At 33.4% G+C, this 23,009-nt stretch overlaps 1 protein-coding gene across 2 annotated transcripts in view; it reads left to right on the forward strand.

Moving 5' to 3' along the window:
* Positions 1-23,009, forward strand: part of LOC139503845 (uncharacterized) — a 62,344-nt gene that overhangs the window by 13,482 nt on the left and 25,853 nt on the right. Inside the window, exon 1 of one of the 2 annotated variants that reach the window (XM_071293787.1) lies at positions 14,416-14,511. The exons of the other annotated variant lie outside the window; for it this stretch is intronic. Coding sequence (XP_071149888.1) covers positions 14,433-14,511 — 79 coding nt within the window. The 5' untranslated portion in view covers positions 14,416-14,432. Of the gene's footprint in view, positions 1-14,415; positions 14,512-23,009 lie in introns of those variants that run through there. 2 annotated transcript variants of the gene reach the window in all.

A 23,009-nucleotide genomic window follows, 5' to 3' on the forward strand; every position in this document is an offset into this window, starting at 1 on the left:
TGTAGTTTCTTCACATATGTAATGTTCACTCATGTACTTAATTGAAATTGTGGCTGCTGCTTAAAAAATTTTGACTTAATTTTGATATAGATTTATAGTGTTTTTTGCTGTATAGTGTTTTTGAATCTACCAGACTCCGTTAAATAATTTTCCAGATGGCACAATATCTCATTTCGATTGTCTCTATTAATGTCTTCTTCATCGATTCCTAATAAGGTGTCTAAATCCATGTGTATATTTCCTGTAATAAAGTAAATAGATGTTCTCATTCTCTCTCTAGCCTCCTCATAGTTAGAACAATGTAAAAGATAGTGTTCTACAGTTTCTGGCTCTCCACAGGAACAGTTTTTGTCTGATGATGGTATAATTTTGGATTTATAATCATTTAGATCACAATAACCTGTTCTCAAACTAGTAGTAATTGAAAACGACCATTTGGATGGTAAATCTTTTGGTATTTTCTGACAGACATTTTGATGATAATTGTAATAATTTCTGCCACGTTGACTTGATTCCCATTGGTTCTGCCATTTTCTTAAAACACTTTCTCTTGCTGCACGTTTTATATCCTGCCTGGTTACTTCTGATGGTTCTTCTATTTTTTCAGCTTCTTTAGCTCCTTTTTTGGCCAGTGAATCAGCAATGTCATTTCCTTGGATATCAGCATGACCAGGTGTCCATTCAAAATTTAATGGAATTCCATTCATCTTTAATACTTTCATGTTTTTCTTAATTTCTCTTATGACTTTGATGTAATTCTCTGATTTCCAGTTTAAAGTTAAAATTCCAATTGAGGTCTGACTATCTGAAAAAAGTGTAATTGAGTCTGTGTTTTGTCTGTTTTCTGATATTAAAAAGTGGTCAACAACAAGTTTAATGGCGATCAGTTCTCCGAGTAGTATTGATCCTTTCTTGGATACAGCTTTACTAATTTCAATTTGTGGTTGATTATTTGATGGAAAGATGACAGCACCTGCTCCTACAGGGCCAGGACTACCAAGACAGGACCCATCATTAAATGCTATACATGAATTTGCAGGAAGATGACTTAGTTTTTCCATTATAATGAGTTTTCCAACATTTTTTTGGTCTGTTGATCTTGATTTGGAATTTCCAAGGTTTTTCCAATAATCTGGAGGAGATTTATATCTTCGTATCCCATTAAACTCAAATTCTGCTTCTATACCATTTACATCAACACCTGTACATACCTTCATGTCTTCTGCCTGAAGAATCATTTTTCCCACTGGAGATACATATTTTTCAGGGATGTCAATTGTTTTCCAGTCATCCAGGATTTGTTTTATTGGAATGGAGATATCATACGAATTAATTTTTGCAAGTGTACGAGTTGCAATTTCTTCTCTACGCAGATGTATTGGTAGGATTCCAGAAACTACTTCCAAAGTCTCTACACTTGATGTTGGAGTAACATTAAGGCATATAGCTAATCCCTTTCGTTGAATTTTGTTCAGTTTGTCTGTTATATTGGTTTCACAGGTCTGCCAAACACTACTTGCATATTCTAAGCTGGAAAGGACAATACTTTGGTAAATTTGAAGTAGAATTTTTGTAGAAACTTTTGCAACTCCTTTGATCATTCTAAGTAGGCTAATTGCTTTATGTGCCTTTTGTTCCACATTTTCGATGTGTTTGAGAAATGATAGTTTTTCATCTAACGTGACTCCTAATATTTTTGGATTACAGTTATATTTTAACAATTTACCTTCTAGTTGTAAATTCATTTTCTTTATTGGACCATTCCTTGAAAAGATACAATATTCTGTTTTCTCAATACTCAAATTAATTCTCCATTTTTTGGTCCAATCCTGGATTATGTTAAGATCCTTTTGTACCTGTTTCTCCATGTCATTCAAGTTCTTTCCATTTATCCATACAGTACCATCATCAGCAAATTTACACTTTTTACATGATAGGTTAGCAAAAATGTCTTTGATAAAGATATTAAAAAGAAGTGGAGCTATAACTGATCCTTGTGGGAGACCTATTTTGGTTTCAAACCAGCTTCCTTTATGGTTGTTAATCACACACCTTGCTTGTCTTTCCTTTAAAAAATTGTTAATCCAATTCCAGATGTTACCTTTAACACCGTTATCATAAAGTTTTGTGAGAAGTCCTTCCCTCCAAACACTGTCGTATGCTTTTTCAAGATCAATAAAGACTGCTAATATAAATTCGTTGTTATTGAAGGCATTAAAGATGTTTTGAGTTAAACTTAACAAGGCATTTTCAGTAGAGCGATAGTGGCGAAACCCTTCTTGTTCTGGATCCAATATGGAGTTGGTCTCTATATAACCTTCTAGTCTAGATGTTACTACTCTTTCCATAACTTTACCCAGTATACTTGTGAGACTAATTGGACGATATGAAGAAGGGTTATTATATGTTGACTTTCCCATTTTCCTTATAAATTTAACATTTGCTAGTTTCCAAGGTTTTGGAAGTTTTCCTTCTTCCCAAGATTTGTTAAACACATATGACAACACATTGTATAAGCTACCATAACACTTTTTACATGATAGGTTAGCAAAAATGTCTTTGATAAAGATATTAAAAAGAATATTAATAAGCTACCATAACTCTTAGTTCTCTAGAAATTAATAAATTTAAATTTGTCACTGGACAATCAAATTTCCTTCCCCATTGACATCCGCGAGATTTCTCTTGATGTACTCTGCCTCCCTATTAGATAAATCGTCGTAGTGAAAATAGTCTTCAACTAACGCATCCATCGCATCATCTATATTTTTTATAGAGCTATTGCTCCATCGTTTTGTTGTCATTTTCTCCTGTCAGACGACACTAGCCGTAGTTCTCTAGAGTTATCGGGATTTCAACCGATTAGTCTAGAGCTAATCGAATATGCTAATATTGGGCTTGCTAAACCCGGGCCAATACGGAAAAATCCGTATTGGCCTTATAGGACAAAATTATCGATTTGGCAGTTTTACTCGTATTTAGTCAAATAAGCTCCAGTTAATTAATAAAGTCTGTTAATGGGTTGGACAATTGAAGTTGTGTCAGTTAAGAGTTATTTAGCCACGACAATAATTTTGCTACCTTTATATTTTCCCCTTGAAAAATTTAAGAATGAGATGTTACTGAGTAAACAAAAATGACAATACGGTGCCACAGTATCCTAGAAAGAGCATTTTTATTTTGACTTTCTTTGCATTTTATTGAAGGGTGTGTCACTTCAATAAAGCGTGATATGGATTGGCCTCTAGAATATGCATGAATTTTTTATTGACGTTTTCAATCAGCCTTACTTTTTGTTTCTGTTCGAAGTAGCACGTTCTCAATTCCGACTGAAAGTGTCTTTCTAATACAACACAGGGTACATATAACGTGTTCTCGTTCACATATGAACATGGTATTTGTCACTGGACGTTAAACCCTGATTCGTCAGCATCATCCAATTTGTTCTTTTCTTCTATTACTTAATCATATGTTGTTTACAAATCACTCTAAAGAAGTAAACGGAAAGGAGCGAATGCAGCTACATTTGGTTATTTTAAGTTTCAATTTATTTTATTCCGTTTAGTTCCTTTCTACATAAGTGCAGAGGAGTACTACAGTTGTCTATGGTGGCCGGTGAAGTCCATTTCGCCTTTTCGCGATTTCGGCTGTCATATTCTATAGGGCGAAAACGCGAAATCGCGAAGTCTAAAACGCGAAGTCGAAAACGAGAAATCGGTTTCGCGTTTTTGCGTTTTCGACTTTGCAATTTCGCGTTTTCGCCATATAGAATATGTAAGGCGAAAACGCTAAAGCGCTAAAACGCAAAATGGCATTAACCTGTCACCATAGTTGTCCGCATGTAAACTTCTAGATTTTGTCACCAATATAAGTACATCGCAATCCGTTACTGTTTCAACAGCCATCGGTGTTTCATGTGTGTGTTCTTAAACAAGTATTATTTTTCTCTCGTTTTAGCAATGTACATGTATCACTCTCTACTGTCCTTAAATAATTATTCTATATTCTGCGTTTCCATCCAGATTCTCGTGTATACTAGAGGGTCCGGATTGGGGGTATTGTTTATTTCTGTATTCTTTAAATTGTTATGTCATTTTTTTTTACATTTTATTTATCTTACTCATTATTCTTTCTTTATTTTTCATATTTTGTCATCCCAATATATGTTACTTACTGATGTTTAGTTACATTACGACGTTTATCTCTGATTTATATAAGTTGGTTACCAATGTAGATGACAAATTTGTGTCATTCATGACAATTAAACAGAATCAACATGATATATGCGATCATTCTTGGATGAAATTAATATTACTTTAATATTACACTTTTTGAAACCATTTTTATCAATTTTCAATTTCATGAGTTGTTTCCGTATATGTTATGTTTCATTGCTCGTGTGTTGTTTTCGTATATTGTAGCCGCTCGCCTTGAGCCTACTCATTTGATCCGATAACACCCTGTATATCAATAAAATTATACTTTTATTGTCATTCATAACTCTTAACAGACCAATTAACAGACCGGGTTTTATACATCCGACCCATTAACAGACCAGGTTTAAAATAAAGATTGATTTATGTCACCAAAATACAGATTTTCGTGTAGATTTTTCACACAATGATATCAATATGGTTAACAAACATAATGCCTTTCTTTTTTCGATGTTCAAAATATTGAATACAACTAAATTTAACCAATGTGTCATTTTGTGTACATTTTATGTGTGTGAAATATGTATAAATTTATTGATGAGTAACCCGCCTTTTCATTTTATAGATCGTACATCGAAGCTAGAAAAATAATAATTACACCACTGAATTCAGTGCATTGAACTGTTTTGTTAGACATGAATACTTTTTATGATTGAAATATATTTAGAAAGTTATACAATGAAACAAGCTGAAATTGCAATGATTTTCTCGACCACCTGATTAACAGACTTTAGCCAACCCGATTAACAAACCAACCGCCGATATAGCCGCATACTCAATATAGATTAACCGACCAATCTCTCGGTTAGCCGAGTGTCGGCCGTGTTTTTTACGAACATAAAATTCAAGGATCACACATTTGCCTTTAATTATCTATACGAAAATTGCTGTACTCGCGAAAATTAGAACAGGCTGTTATCGACGGCTTACTTTACACGAGTAAGATGGTCTCATGGGTAATTGTGTTTTTCGCTGTTGTTTCGTTGCTGTCTGGTGGACGAATAAATGAAATCTCTGTGCCACCATCAAACATGTTAATGGCTTTATATCAAGCAATTCAAACCCTTTTTTCTTCGCATAGAAACAACTCTTTGTTAATCTGAGCATGGAAGTAATACTTTATATCACGAACTATAAATGAGGATACACAAAATGAAACACTAAGCGATATTGTGAATCCCGCATGGCACGAAAAAATGTGTTGTAGTTCAGTAAATAACACGTGTTCTTGGTTGATTGTAAACACGTAGCAGTCCATCATGCATTGTGACTCATTTAGTGGATTGGTCAAAAACCAAGGTAAAAATAAATTGCGTCACATGTAAATAAACAATTACATGTGCGAGAACATAATTATGCTAATTTATGCATTTCCATATAAGGTAGTGGTCCCGACCTGATAAAGTCTTCTAAGTTTTCATCCAAGTCATAGTATATTTCAAATTTCCACCCTTTGTGTTTGATTGTTCTTCGATGATGACAATAGCCAATCATACTGGTATTGTGTCATACAACCACTTTAAATAAAATAAAATAGACCAAAATAGCCAGTAAATTAACGAAACTAATAGCATTCACTTTTTAAACGCTCTGCTTTGGTGTTACACACTGTTTGACAGTTCAGTTGTATATATTTACTAAGACGTCAGAAGTATATATTTTGGGAAGTTTGTTTTATTGGGTATAGTTTCAGCATTTAATCTGGCTACATCTTGTTGATGAGTCACATGTTTAAAGTTAGAAATAATCTTTTCAAAAAACATAAAATCATAAATTCCGCCATTTGGTGATTCTTATACCACATAAGAAGCTTTGATTAATCTTTATTACAAGATTCTATGAACCCCGTCAACAATGAAAATTCGCAAGCCAATTTTAAGGAATGCATATACAATTTATGTATGGTGTCAACATGAGCAACACGACGGTTGCAACATGTGTGATAGAAACTGCTAACTCAACCGGACCATCTGAGATCACCCCATGTTGTTAGTGGGGTTCGTGTGGTGTTGCTTAGTCTTTAGTTTTCTTTGTTGTGTCTTGTGTACTGTTTGTCTTTTTCATGTTTAGCCATGGCGTTGTCAGTTTATTTTCGATCTATGAGTTTGACTGTCCCCCTGGGATCTTTCGTCCCTCTTGTCGCGTGGAAAAAAATGATACGTTCATTTAATGTTTTCCTCTGACTTATTAATCTCAATATACATTATCTTGTTGTCCTTTGCTTATGTTTGTTGTTTGGTTGCTGTAGTATTGACATGATTGACTTCGACTACAAACCTGGTAGAATATTATTTTTCAAGTCCGATCTCAAATGATTTTGAATCTTTTAGAAATATTTTGAAATTTAGAGTTCATGTTTGAACACACATCAGTTTCTGTAATTGATAATTTTAAAATAGATTCTCCTTGGCAATTATACAACATCTACCCATTAGTATATTGTAAAATTGATCAACAAGAGTAAACGGTTAAGTTTACTCTACATTATTATCTTTGAAGGGTGTTGAACTATCACTGTGGGGTACATGTATCTATATACAAACAAGAATGACTATATATATATTGTCTCTTTTGAAAAACATCAAAAAAGATGGTAACTTTTTACAAACAGATTTGAATTGTCTCCCCTATCATACAAAATTGCGTTAAAAGTCTATTGAGAAGGCTTACCCTGACGTCAAAAAGTTTTGAATGATTTTTCTTCTTAATAAAAAGGACATGAAATGTTTTTCTTGATAAATTTTTATTTGTTCGTTGTTATACAAGGATGCCAATCATACGTGTGACAAATAAACATCATAAACAACAAGAAAAGAGGTTTGAATGCAGCACATGTATATTTATAGCAATTATAGCATGTCCTCACTCAGAAACTGTTTTATAGAGGGACCTGTTTTCAATAAAACCATGTATTTAAACAATGGTCACCCTAAGCACAACAAATGTGTACCCCTTACGCAATTTAAGGTTTGAATGACTATTAAGTGGATTTCTGGTTTTAACAATGTATTGGTTGGTTGTTATCAGCTCAGCTTTCATGGTCGATTTATCATTTAAAATATTAGATAATGTATTATAGGTAAATTATGTGTAATTTGTTAATTGATGGACACATCTTAGATATCATTGTGAGTAGTACATGAAGTAGGGGAAGCGGGTGTTTTGGCAACTTTTTGTTAATGTTTTACCTTTGGGAGAGGATACCCACGAGCATAGTACCCTCTGACGTCATCATTAGATTGATTGATTGATTGCTGTTTGCTTTACGCCGCATGAGTGCAAAACGGCTATATCAAATATTTTTACAATTTACAGTTTTAAAATCAGACAAAATGTCTATCAATAAACTTTTATATTTTACAATATATTCGAACTTTCTTCAAGAATGAAAAATATTTGTAATTGGAACACTATTAAATAAATCATACATATTGTTGACATTGAAATGCTTCATACGAATATAAAAAAAATTCAATACAATTTATGACACAAATTTATTGAGTTTATTCATTTGTTTGAAGGATAATATAAAAAAAAAAGAAGATGTGGTATGATTGCCAATGAGACAACTCTCCACAAGAGACCAAAAATGACACAGAAATTAACAACTATAGGTCACCGTTCGGCATTCAACAATGAGCAAAGCCCATACCGCATAGTCCGCTATAAAGGCCCCGAAATAACGATGTACAAAAAAACAATTAAAACGAGAAACTAACGGCCTTTTATGAAAGGTCATTATAAAGTGTTACTAATTACGGCTAATAACGTGGTGTTATTGTTTTATATGCAGATCTTTATCATCTTTCTATGTTTTATTTATACTAGAACACACCCGCTAAATCGCGGGCATATACAGCTTGTAGACTGTTGTAGGATGATTTTTTGTAAAAGATATTATGTATGGAGAATTTCATAAAAGGTATCAAAAGCCCTCTCCCTTTATCCAATTTGAAAGTCCGATATTTGTTTCCTTTCTGTTAAATTCAATTATTTTCGTGTGTCTGGCCTCAGACCACAATTATTCTTCTCCTTTGCTACAATGCTTCTTTTGGTGAAAGTCAAATCAAATTAACAATTTGCACCGTTTCAAACATGAAATAAATGTAACTGCTTATATATAGACCATTATTAGTCTAATAAAATATGCTTCTAGGACAATCCATCAGTGTTTTCTTTTTCTTTTGAGAGCCTTATTAACATGCCAATGGTAGGATATGAATCATGTATAAATGACTAAGGCTAATTTGAGGGGTGGTCGGACGGGTCCTGATACCGAAATCCCGGCCTTTAAACCATGAAATCCTGAGATGCAGAATTTAAAGAAATGCATATCCCAAAATCCTGAAATCGAAAAATATATTCCCGGATCCCGTAAGGATCAATCCCCAAATCCCGAGCTTAAAAACACCCGATCCAGACGCCCCGATAAAGGTCCTGTCTATTTCTAATCTCTACCTTACTTTCATTTTTGCCAAATCACTATTTTCCCTTTCAACAATGAATTGTTATGCCCCATTTATGGGCAATATGTTTTCTAGTCTGTACATCCGTTCGTTCGTTCGTTCGTCCGTACGTGTCTGTCCCGCTTCAGGTTAACGTTTTTGGTCAGCTTTCTTTTCAATTTTCTAACTATGCTAGTCTTCCATCAAAGATTGTGACCCATGCCTATACTGCTTGTGGCCAGAACATGCGGATTGAACCTGATACTTGCATACAAACAAACACCATTGAAGGTACATCATTTATTACGTAACCGGAACTCAGCATATTGTATACTAGTATAACATAGTACAAAGGGAGACAAGCAGTTCACATACATTGTACCAACATATAACAGAGTTATCTCTCTTTCTACACTCATATATACTAAAGCATACATAGCAAACACTACATCTCTTCCTTCTTTTTTAGATTTGAAAACATCTTGACATTTTTTTTTTTTTTTTACAAATAAAAAATTCAAATAAAAATTGAACTACTCTATGTCAATTTTGTTTAAACATAAAAAATTCAAATAAACAACATTGTCAATAATGTGTCAACAACAAAAACAAAATGTTATTAATACCTTTATAACATAAATCATGTATCTTATAATTGTTCATAATAATAGTACATATTATTTCAAAACAAAATCGTCAAACTTTGACGGTAACCTTTTCAATCTGACTGGTCTATCTTTCATACTACAAGTTTCATCTCGACTAGAACTTAAACACTTATTTTCATCAAAATTGCTAGATTCATTTAAATTCTCAAAATCATCTTTGTGACTAGTAATAATTTCAGACTCTGTATTAACTACATTTTTGTTTGCATCAGATTGTGAACAAGATACATCATTATTTTCTCTCTCAATAAATATCTTTTAAAAATGTGTGACATTTCTCCTGTATTGAACACCTTGGTCAGATTTAACCAATACACTATTACCAATTTTCTCAACCACTTTAAAAGGGGATGGAACAAAAGGTGTAGACATTTTATTCCCACGGTCTTGCCTGACTAGAACTTGATCGTCAACACCAATATCACTCTCGCACGCACCACGACGTTTATTAGTATATATTTTTCTTTTTTCCTTTTGTTCGGCGTCTCGGTCGCGTACTTCAAAATCATTAATATTATAATCAATTAACTCGGGTAACTTTGTTCTGATTTTTCGACCAAAAAGTAATTCGGACGGACTTACTCCTGTTGTAGAATGTGCGGTACATGATTAGACATTTATTCAATTCTAATTTCCAGTCGTGACCTTCGGCTTGCGCAATTTTGACACGCTTCATTATCGAACGATTTTGGCGCTCTACTTCGCCATTAGCTTGTGGCCATAACGGAGTTTTTCTATGATGAACTATACCATGTTCGGACATAAAGTTCATAAAATGTTAACTGACAAACTGGGGTCCATTATCGGTGTGAATAACGGCAATCCATGAGTCAAGCAAAATTTTGAAATCAATGACGTAATATTTTCTGACGAAATATACTTAGTAACAGCGACTTGAAAATAGCGGCTATAATAATCAACTAAAACAATCATATAATGATTTCTCGGTAACGGTCCCAACAGATCAGCAGCTTAGTGTTGCCACGGGGCAGAGGGCAACTCTGTACGCTTTAACGGTTCGGGTTTACTAGGCTGACTAACCAATTGACGACCGTAACAGCTTTGACAGAACTCAATACTTTTGTCTATCCCTGGCCACCAGACCCTACTTCGTAAACGCGTTTTCATGACAACAATGCCAGGGTGACCTTCATGAGCAAGCTGAAGTACCTGTTCCCGTAAACTAATAGGTATCACGATACGAGTACCCCGAAGTACTAATTGACCAATAGCGAACAGTTCACTTCGAATCGGTAGATATTCTTTGAACTCGATACGGTGTCACTGACTGTGAACAAGACATTCTCGGACAGCCTTCAATTCAGGACCATATGCATTCTCGGACGCTCTTTCGATTTCGCGTGTTGTCATCGCAACCGGTGTTGATTCTTGAGCTACATATTTAACGTATTCCTCAGTTACATTTTCCCGATTGTCACGTGTTTTTCCTTCTTTGATCAAACGTGATAGCGAGTCGGCTATATTTTTCGGTCCGGGAATATACCGTACAGTATATGTATATGGTTGCATACGGAGAACCCAGCGCTTAATTCGAGCACATACTTTCGACTGTGTAGAGTATATACACTCAAGCGGTTTATGATCCGTTAAGAGCTCGAACTGGCTTCCATAGATATAACATGAAACCTTTCACACACCCATACCAAGGCTAGAGCCTCCTTTTCGGTCTGCGAATACCTGCGTTCCGTATCGCTTAAACTCCTACTCGCGTAAGAAATAATGCGCATCTCACCGTTTTGTTCTTGTATGAGCGAGGCTCCGGGTCCAACTGGAGATTAACTTAGTCAGTGCCGACTTGTCATGATAACCTAAAGTTTCCGCATTGGCAAGACGACGCTTTAGCTCATCGAACGACCTTTGTTCATCTTTACCCAATGTGAACGTAGAATCTTTACGAGTAAGTGCACGCAGCGGATCTGAAATAGTAGCTAAGTCAGAAATAAATCTAGCACTATAATTAACAAGACCTAAGAAACTACGAACTTCTGCTGAAGTTCTTGGCTCACGTGCTTCAACAACAGCTTTGACTTTCACATCTGCTGGCCCAATACCCCGACCAGACAAAACATGACCAATGAATACTACTTTGGACATATTAAATTCACATTTATCATTGTTTAAAGTAATACCTTTGCCTTGCAGTACCCTAACAACATTTTCAAGATACTTATCATGTTCAACCTGGTTCCTAGCATGTACAATATATGCACCTTCTCCGGCACCTTCCGGCAATGTGTTAAGGGGTATATTTTCCAGGATTAATATTTTTCATCTTTTGAACAATGTTTTTTTCCTGTTGGCACCAACTACGTTCCTTTAAGGCGAGTATGCATACTAAAAAGTATTTTCAACATGTATTTGATTACAAACACACTGAGGTATCTTTAAGGATATTTGCTACTCTGTAAGTGTTTTAAAATAACAGGCTTTTTTCAAGATTGTTACAAACTGATAGTAAATATAGATATAGAAACTTTAAAAGAATAAAAAATAAAGAGTTCGTGTGCTTGCCTTGCTTTCCAGATATAAGCCATTGAAAATTTAACGGGAACTGTCTCTCTCTATCTTTTTCATTTTTGTCGAGGCTGCAACTTTTGTTGCAGAAAGCTTGACATAGGGATAGTGATCCGGCGGTGGTGGCGTTAGCTACCTTTTTTTGTAAGTGATATCATACAGTCTATACGCTTTTGAAACTCACCCTGTTTAACCACACTTTCTTTGTAAGAGTTATCTCCCCAAACACTGTTTTTCGTGTTATCAGATCTTCTCCGCAACCGTAAAAGAAACAGACAAATTTATTTTTCAAAATTGCTCGTTATATCCTCAGGATGTTAGGTTTTATTTTGACCGAAGCTTTACAAAGACCCCATATGAGAGTAATTTCCTCTTTTGAATTGAAATAAGTGAAATAAAATTGTAACTAGAAAACCATAAGTGATAGAGGCCTAGGGTATTTTGATTTGAGGTCCTTCGTCCAAAAAATGGAAATGAGGTCAAGGTCAAAGGTCAAGGTCATGATTAAAATTTTGATATTGTCTTGTTATCTCTTATTTTCAGAAATCATATAAGATATCGACAAAATATTTTCACAAAATTGTTAGTTACGACACATAAATTTTAGTCGAAAGGGAACGTAGACATTTGACGCGAGTTTCCCCCCTTTTTATATCTAATATCATACTTATGGTAATATAACAATATAAAGTAGAGGACTAGAGTCTTTAGATTTGAGTTCCTTGGTTTATGACCTTGAAATTGAGCTCAAGGTCATATGCTAATTCAATGTTCTAGATTTTGACCTTTGCTCTTACCTCATATGTAGGCATCAGAACACAATTATTCTTCCCCTTGGCTACAATGATTTTTTTAGTTAAAGTCAAATTGAATTAAAAAATTTGCACCGCTACAAACATGAAATAAATTTAACTGCTTATAGACCATTATTATTCTAATAAAATATGCTTGTCCCAGGACAATCCATCAGTGCTTTTTCTTTTGAGGGCCCTATTAGCATGCCAATTGTAGGATTTGAATCTTGAAAAAATGACGAAGGCTGATTTCTACCCTACTTTCATTTTGGCCAAATCACTACTTTCACTTTCAACAATAATTTTTTCCACATGTTTTACTTATTTCAATATATATGCAACTGATAGGACCACTTAAATAGTAAACATTTTAAAGAAAACAGTAGACAGATTACTTGGGAAGAAATACCCCATATAATAATTGGGAACTATATTCCTAGACCACGAACAAAGTGAATTAAATGTGATCTGAGGCCTGGACACATGATAAAGCCATTGGACTTTTTGCATTAGGTTGTAAGAAATGTGACCTTAAAAAAGACAACCGGAAGTGACCTTTTGTAACCGGAAGTAGCTATTTTTGTACTAAATCAATGTAAAAGTTTATAGAACCATATATTTTTGGAATCAGTGTCAAGTAAGCTATCAATACCTGAAGTAAACTTTTTAACTGGAAGAAAAAGATTATCTCTCTTTTTGACCTCATTTTCATGGTTCATTGATAAACGTTTAGTTGTTTTGGTTAAGTTTATGTGACAGTTGTAAAAAAACAACTTTATATTTAGGACTATCAACATAATATCAATGATAAGAAAAGAAGGCGAGACATTTCAGCGTGTGCACTCTTGTTTTAACATTGGCACCTTTTTTTCTTTCTAACAAAAAATTCTGTGGTTGAAGTCTATAAACCCTTATTATCTGACACACACACAAAAACAAATAATGTTTTTTTTTTTCCGAAGATATGCATTTTTACCATCCAACTCCAACTTAAAAGACTGTCGTCTAATACTTTAAGTAAAAAAAAATAGCTATTCGAACACACCTACTCTGGTTTTTGTGATTCATTAGAAAGGTATTTCACTTGACCCATATATTTCACCTTTTAGTACTGTGAATTTCTAATGTTATAAAACACGATCTATTATTAAAAGGTACACTTTTAGATACCATGTTACCCATTTTTCAGAATTTTTTCTTGAGTCACTTGATGGAAGGGCAGACACGAAAATTGCTGAACTTATAGATTGATATGTTCTCCATCCGTAGTAATATTTTAACAAAAATCGTAGATTATGCATTTTCTACATCCAACTTGATAGATACCCATGTCGCCGACTTGATATCTGATTGATCTGCTTAACTTTGTAATTATAGATAATTGAAAACTTATGCAAAGGGTGTTTTTAAAGTAAAATACTTCGTAATGTAGCAGAATATTTTCATTTTATTTCTTTCTATTAATTTTCAAAAAATGTGTTACTATAGTAAAAACATTACAACCAACATTTAACGCCTTCTCTAACAAAGAGCTTCGATTCTTTTGTTCTATTTCAAACGGGTTTCCACCTGGTCAAATTCATTTCTCACAATCGATTAATGTGTCGTGGTTATTACTGGACTGGCATTCTTATTGCATAAATCAAAGATACACCATTACATAATATGTTGCAGCAGTTGTTGGTTTTATTTCATACGCAATTGTATATATACTAAGATGAAATCAGAAATAATATGAGAAATTTAATTATTTTCTTAGTTTTCGGCTTACTTTTCATGATTGGAATCAAACAATTTGGAATTAATTTAGAACTATTTGATGCACGAGCGGAACAGTCCATATTTGACATAAGGGGTTAGTATCCCGGTTTTTTTTCAAAGGTTTAGAGGAAGCATATTGATTCCTCAATTTATTTATTTTCTAAACCTATATTATGAAAACTAGTATTTGAGCAATTAAATAGCAGAATTCATTAATGACTCTAAAAAAATTCTGAATGTGTAGATCGGATGTAATGGCTACTGTAAACCAATTTATTTTTGCGGCCACTTTTTTTCAGTTTTCGCCCTTTCCAGTCTACTGGGTTACGATTTGATATCGCAATGTTCAATCTTCTTGGTGTATTTAAATGAGGAAAGATCCTGCTTTAACATATTCACAGTGATTGATGATTTTTATGTATTTTTTTTATCTCGAAAATCGCAAAAATAAATCGCACGCGAAAATTAGTTGGTTTACTGTACATGCTAGACGCACACAAATAGACATCAACAGTGCCACTGCTCGTCGTTTTTAAAAGTAGTATAAAGGAGTTACCTCACTGTGAAATTAGTTGATTTCAGCTATTTTCCTAATGTATGTAGTTTAAAGGTTTGATTGGCTTGCTTGCATTGTTTTTATACCTATTTGCTTTTTAATTGAGTTTTAAATTATAATTAACAGATAGATTAGTTTAGTTTGTTTGATGTTATTGAATGCTTGAGCAAACATTCATACAAACAACTAAAGGAAGCCAACCAAACCTTTAAACTACATGCATTAGGAAAATAGCTGTAAGTATAATTGCGAAAATGTCAGTGAATATTTAGCAAAGAGCAGCAATAACGCATCCGAACATGCTGTTTGTCCAATTTCCTATGAATTTTGTTCACACAAGAGCCGTTTCCAAAATGATTTTGAATCTTTTCTAAAAGTGATTAAAATTACATCTTCTTTTTAATGTTACGACCTCACTTTGGCACCACTCAATAACTTATGTATGATAACACGATGACATATAGATTCCATCACCGCAACAAGTCTGTTACGATATTTCACCACTCGAGGTAGTTAACATTTTATATTTGAAGCACGAGGCTTGCCTTTAAACTGGACAATACCGGCAAATAATTGAAGCCGTTTCTCAAGTACAGATAACAGATTTATATGGGGGGAAAAGGGTACAAATACAATAGATTTTTTTCAGATAGTCATGAATATGCATATCTTGCCACAAGACTTTAAGGAAAACGAACACAAATTATGATGATCAAAATTAATTTGGTTTCATTCATAATTTTAACAAAAATATGTCATCCGGATTGTCTTTTAAATGGTTTTTTTTTCTATTATCACATGGTTAAACGTGAAGTTATTCAGCATTTTGTATAATATATCTATGTATCGATAATGAATAAATCTTTAGAATCATATTCAAAACAGTGTAGCTGTGACCATTGATTGACAACCTTAAATTATCCCACTACGGAAATATCCAGTTACTTTGAGTCGTGCAGTTGATTATAATCTCAGTAATGGTCTAATTCTTGCAGAGAGAAACGCAACTTTCCTAAACATTTGGTATTCCCAATACAAAACGTACGACAAAAGTCAGTGGGGATATCATTCAACAATTGTGCCTTTTTTGTTATCTAAAAAGTACCCGGACTTAATTCATGTTGAAAATAAAACGTTTGTAAGACCTAGTTGGCAACAGCTTCCGCTGCTGTTTGAGAAGAATTTCGATTGGTCGAAAAACTATGGTATACATTTATATATTCGATTTTATAAATTTACACACGATTTTAACGATATCAAATATCTAAATACAACAGTTGGATCAGTAGCCAGACATGTGTTGTATGGAAGTAAAGAACTCTGTGAAAAATAATAATAAAAAAAAATCTATATTGATGTTGCTCTTGTGGATATATATGTACTAGTATGCTGTATTATTGGTATCACTTTTTTTGCTATCTGTATAAAAGAAGGACGAAAGATACCAAAGGGACAGTCAACCTCTTAAATCGAAAATAAACCGACAACGCCTTGCTAGAAATGAAAAGGACAAACAGACACTCATTAGAACACATGACACAACATAGAAAACTTAAAGAAAAAACAACACGAACCCCACCAAAACAAGGGGAGATCTCAGGTGCTCCGGAAGGGTAAGCAGATCCTGCTCTACATGTGGCACTTGTCGTGTTTCTTATGTGATAGCAAATATACACTGGTCAATTTGTGATAGAAAACTTTAGCTAGTCATCTTTTCGTTGAACGGCATATCTATATTTTGTACTAGCTGAGATATGCACGTGGCTCATGAAGTCTTCTAAGTTTTCATCCAAGTCATAGTATATTTCAAATTTCCACCCTTTTATTTGTGTTTGATTGTTCCTCGATGATGACAATTGCCAATCATACTGGTATTGTGTCATACAACAACCTTAAATAAAATAGACCAAAATAGCCAGTAAATTAACGAAACTAATAGCATTCACTTTTTAAACGCTCTGCTTTGGTGTTACATGTACACACTGTTTGACAGTTCAGTTGTATATAGAATCATATTCAAAACAGTGTAGCTGTGGCCATTGATTGACAACCTTAAATTATCCCATTGACTGGGGCAGATTATGTGAACGTTTGTCTGTAACAACCGCTGATCACTATGTACTTGTTAAAAGGCACTTAAACTGTGGGGTCACAAAAGGTTCTCAACACCTAAATAAAGAAATTAGAAAAACTAATCAGGAATAACACGATGTTTTGATTTATATCAATAATATAAATCAAACCATAAAGTTATTCCTGATTAATTTTTCGAACTATTTTAATATTAAAGGCGTTAAGAACCTTTGGTGACCCCACAGTTTAAATTCAATAATAAGTAAATAGTGAGCAGTTGTCGTTACAGACACACGTTCACATAATCTGCCCCAGTCAATGGGATAATTTAAGGTTGTCAATCAATGGCCACAGCTACACTGTTTTGGATATGATTCTATTTACTAAGACGTCCAATCTAATTAAAAACCGATCTCTCACCGCTCCTGTTTCTGATATGTCGCGTGGGAGATCTAACGAAACCCGCTTTGAGGTCACATGTGAGTGACCTCGTAGGTGTGTCTTTTTCGACCAATGAAATTGAGTCTTTCACGATCTTGGAAGTTTAACGTAAGGCAAAGGGATGTAACTCATTTTATTTACGACGAAATCGTCAGTCAAAATAATTCATAAACTTTTTTGATTGGCTTATTAATAGGTCGTCAACTCATTTGCATATCTTTATAAATTCATAACTTTTAGTTCACTCACATGTGACCTCAAAGCCGGTTTCGTTAGATCTCCCACGCGACATATCAGAAACAGGAGCGATGAGAGATCGGTTTTTAATTAGATTGTAAGACGTCGGAAGTATATATTTTGGGAAGTTTGTTTTATTGGGTATAGTTTCAGTATTTAATTTGGTTACATCTTGTTGATGAGTCACGTGTTTAAAGAAAGAATCTTTTCAAAGAACATAAAATCATAATTTCCGCCATTTGGTTATTCTTATACCACATAAGAAGCTTTGATTAATCTTTATTACAAGATTCTATGACCCGTCGACAATGAAAATTCGCAAGCCAATTTTAAGGAATGCATTTACAATGTATGTATGGTGTCAACATGAGCAACACGACGAGTGCAACATGTTGGACAGAAACTGCTTACTCCACCGGACCACCTGATATCACCCCCAGTTTTTAGTGGGGTTCGTGTGGCGTTGCTTAGTCTTTAGTTTTCTATGTTGTGTCTTGTGTACTATTATTTGTCTGTTTATCTTTTTCATATTTAGCCATGGCGTTGTCAGTTTATTTTCAATCTATGAGTTTAACTGTCCCACTGGTATGTTTCTTCCCTCTTGTCGCGTGAAAAAAAAATGATATGTTCATTTCATGTTTTCCTCTGACTTATTAATCTCAATATACATTATCTCTAGGTGTCCTTTGCTTATGTTTGTTGTTTGGTTGCTGTAGCATTGACATGATTGACTTCGACTACAAACCTGGTAAAATATTATTTTTCAAGTCCGATCTCATATGATTTTGAATCTTTTAGAAATATTTTGAAATTTAGAGTTCATGTTTGCACACACATCTATCTGTAATAGATCATTTTCAAGATAGATTATCCTTGGCATGTAAACTTCATCTACCAATTCATATATTGTAAAATTAACCAACAAGAGTAATTTTTTAAAGTTTACTCTACATTATTATCTTTGAAGGGTATTGAACCATCACTCTTGAGTCATGTATTTAGATACAAAAAGAATGACTATATATATATTGTCACTTTTAAAAATCATCATAAAAGATGGTAACTTTTTACAAACAAATTTGAATTGTCTCCCCATCATACAAAACTGTGTTAAAAGTCTCCTCAGGTATAATTAATTCAAAGAAACAGCTTACCCTGACGTCAAAAAGTTTGAATGATTTTTCTTCTTAATAAAAAGGACATAAATTAAAATGTTTCTCCTGATAATTTTTTATTTGTTCGTTGTTATACAAGGATGCCAATCATACGTGTGACAAATATACATCATAAACAACAAGAAAAGAGGTTTGAATGCAGCACATGTATATTTACACAAGCAAATATAGTATGTCCTCACTTGATATGTTCCTTCAGAAACTGTTTTATAGAGGAACTGTTTTCAATTAAACAATAGATTTACACAATGGTCACCCTAAGCACAACAAATGTATACCCCTTACGCAATTTAAGGTTTGAATGACTATTAAGTGGATTTCTGGTTTTAACAATGTATTGGTTGGTTGTTATCAGCTAGCGTCAGCTTTCATGGTCGATTTATCATTTAAATTATTAGATAATGTATTAAAGGTAAATTATGTGTAATTTGTTAATTATAGTAGGGTAAGCGGGTGTTTTGGCAACTTTTTGTTAATGTTTTACCTTTGGGAGAGGATACCCACGAGCATAGTACCCTCTGACGTCAGCATTAGATTGATTGATTAATTGCTGTTTGCTTTACGCCGCATGAGTGCAAAAAGGTTATATCAAATATTTTTACAATTTACAGTTTTAAAATAAGACAAAATGTCTATCAATAAACTTTTATGTTTTATAATATATTCGAACTTTCTTCAAGAATGAAAAATATTTGTAATTGGAACACTATTAAATAAATCATACATATTGTTGACATTGAAATGCTTCATACGAATATAAAAAAAAAATCAATACAATTTATGACACTAATTTATTGAGTTTATTCATTTGTTTGAAGGATAATATAAAAACAGAAGATGTGGTATGATTGCCAATGAGACAACTCTCCACAAGTCACTTAGAGACCAAAATGACACAGAAATTAACAACTATAGGTCACCGTTCGGCATTCAACAATGAGCAAAGCCCATACCGCATAGTCCGCTATAAAGGCCCCGAAATAACGATGTACAAAAAAACAATTAAAACGAGAAACTAACTGCTCTATGTCAATTTTGTTTAAACATAAAAATTCAAATAAACAACATTGTCAATAACGTGTCAACAACCAAAAGAAAATGTTATTAATACCTTTATAACATAAATCATGTATCTTATAATTGTTCATAATAATACATATTATTTCAAAACAAAATCGTCAAACTTTGACGGTAACCTTTTCAATCTGACTGGTCTATCTTTCATACTACAAGTTTCATCTCGACTAGAACTTAAACACTTATTTTCATCAAAATTGCTAGATTCATTTAAATTCTCAAAATCATCTTTGTGACTTGTAATAATTTCAGACTCTGTATTAACTACATTTTTGTTTGCATCAGATTGTGAACAAGATACATGATTATTTTCTCTCTCAATAAATTTCTTTTAAAAATGTGTCACATTTCTCCTGTATTGAACACCTTGGTCAGATTTAACCAATGCACTATTACCAATTTTCTCAACCACTTTAAAACACGGTCGACACTCGGCTAACCGAGAGATTGGTCGGTTAATCTATATTGAGTATGTGGCTATATCGGCGGTGGGTCTGTTAATCGGGTTGGCTAAAGTCTGTTAATCAGGTGTTATCGAGGAAATCATTGAAAATTCTGCATGTTTCATTGTATAACTTTTTAAATATATTTTTATCATAAAAATTATTCATGTCTAACAAAACAATTCAGTGTACTGGATCCAGTGGTGTAGTTATTATTTTTCTAGCTTCGATGTACGATCTATAAAATGAAAAGGCGTGTTACTCATCAATAAATTTCATACACATTTTACACACACAAAATGTACACAAAAAGACACGTTGGTTGAACTTACTTGCATGCGATATTTTGAACATCGAACAAAGACAGGCATTATGTTTGTCAACCAAGTTGATATCATTGTGTGAAAAATCTACACAAAAATCTGTATTTTGGTGACATAAATCGATCTTTATTTAAAACCTGGTCTGTTAATGGGTCGGATGTATAAAACCTGGTCTGTTAATTGGTCTGTTAAGAGTTATGAATGGCAATAAAAGTATAATTTTATTGCTGTATGGGGTGTTATCGGATCAAATGGGTAGGCTCAAGACGAGTGGCTAAAATATACGGAAACAACACATGAGCAATGAAACATAATATATACGGAAACAACACATGAGCAGTGAAACATAATATATACGGAAACACTGACATGAACAATGAATTTAGGCCATGAATATTGAAAACTGATATAAAAAAGTGTAATATTAAAGTATTATTATACATCATGTTAAAATGCCATATTTTGATTGCCTAATACGAAGTTGTTAATTTACTCTATCACATGGCTGAGCGGGTGACAATTTTTTGGAATGTCACCCTCTCGGCTAGACCAATCAAAAATAGGCAGTTTAAACGACAATGAATTGAATCTACATCAAGTTATTTTATAGACAATGTAAAAAGTTCTAATTTACTATACAACGAAGCGTGGAACGACTCAAACTTATTTCTTTTACAATTGTTGGAAAAACGTATTTCACTTGTTAATATTTTTACTTTAAAACCTATAAATCATTGTGTGTTATGCTTATTGTTGATATTAAACGCATTCGTTCACCATCGATGGGTTTCAACTGGTGATGTACATTTCATCATGTTTATTGTGATGTATATTTCTCAGTCAGATATGAGGCCTTTTGAAAGGGGTATTTACCCAAAATTTAAATAAAATAAATAACAATAACAAAATAACAACAATTGAAAATATTTTTTTTCTTGATAGCAGTGCTTTTTTCCCCGTTTCGGGCCTAATCCTTGTATCGTTGATATGTCAAGTCAATGCACTACTATTGTCTATTTACTTCACTTCTGATGATTTTTCAAATACCCGTTACGCTGTCAAGTACGTGACTACATAGAAAAATACTTTATAATAAAACTCATCTGTTAAAGAAAATGATGATAGGACATTCAGTATTATAAATCGAATATCACATATCTGAGAGGGTGATAGAGCAGATCGGTATCCCTCGAAAAAACATTGTCAACCTTGGCTTCGCCGCGGTTGACAATGTTTTCTCGGGACCCAATCAGCTCTATCACCCTCTCAGCTATGTGTTTTTATATCTTATCACATATTTGTTACGGATACGGATAAATTTTTAAGATTTACCTGTTGTTACGGCCAGAAATCGCCTTTAAATTGTAGCCAACAAAAGACACAAATCAATAGTAAAATTTAACAATATTTAATATACAAAAGTTTACAAAAGGTATTACACAAATATTACTGTTAACTTAACTGTCAAAATATGAGTCCAATTTGTTATCTTTATCTGTATCCGGAAATCTTTCGGAATCCAATCTGAATATTATGTTCACTACTAAGGTCACAATCCAGTATGATGTTGTTTGTAGAATAAAAGTGTCAATCCAAATGCCGTGAATACTAATGTCTATCAATGTCTAAGTCCAAGTTTAATTATGAGAGTTTAACTTTAGTGTCTGTATATATATAGTGTTGTCATGGAAAATTCTAGAACACTCTATAATGGAACATTGTGGAAAATCCTGGAAAGTTACAACGGAAGTTTCTGGAATAACGTAGAAGTTTAAATTACGCATCTTTTATAAGGATCATTCTAGAAAGTTCCAATCATTCCTAAACTGCACAGTTATAAGATTATTTGGTAAACAACTATCAGGCCATACAACACAAATAAGGCTAACATAAATAAACATAATAATTACAATATCATAACACCTCCCCCTTTAAAAGAAGTTTTAGTGTAACAAAAACTTATCATGAATAATATGAACAAAAATACATAATATATACAAAGTGATTTAATAAGCTCTAGATAAAGCATCAGCTATTACATTATCTTTACCCTTAATATGTTTTACAATTACATCATATTCCTGTAACAATAAACTCCACCTAGTCAACCTCTGATTCTTGTTTCTCATTTTATGCATGAAGGTGAGAGGATTATGATCAGTATAAACAAGAATAGGATATACAGTGGGATTCAAATATACATCAAAATGTTGAAGTGCTGACAACATTGCAAAACACTCTTTTTCAATAGTTGAATAATTTTTTCT

The sequence above is a fragment of the Mytilus edulis genome, chromosome 14 (genome assembly GCF_963676685.1).
Source record: "Mytilus edulis chromosome 14, xbMytEdul2.2, whole genome shotgun sequence".
Lineage (NCBI taxonomy): Eukaryota > Metazoa > Mollusca > Bivalvia > Mytilida > Mytilidae > Mytilus > Mytilus edulis.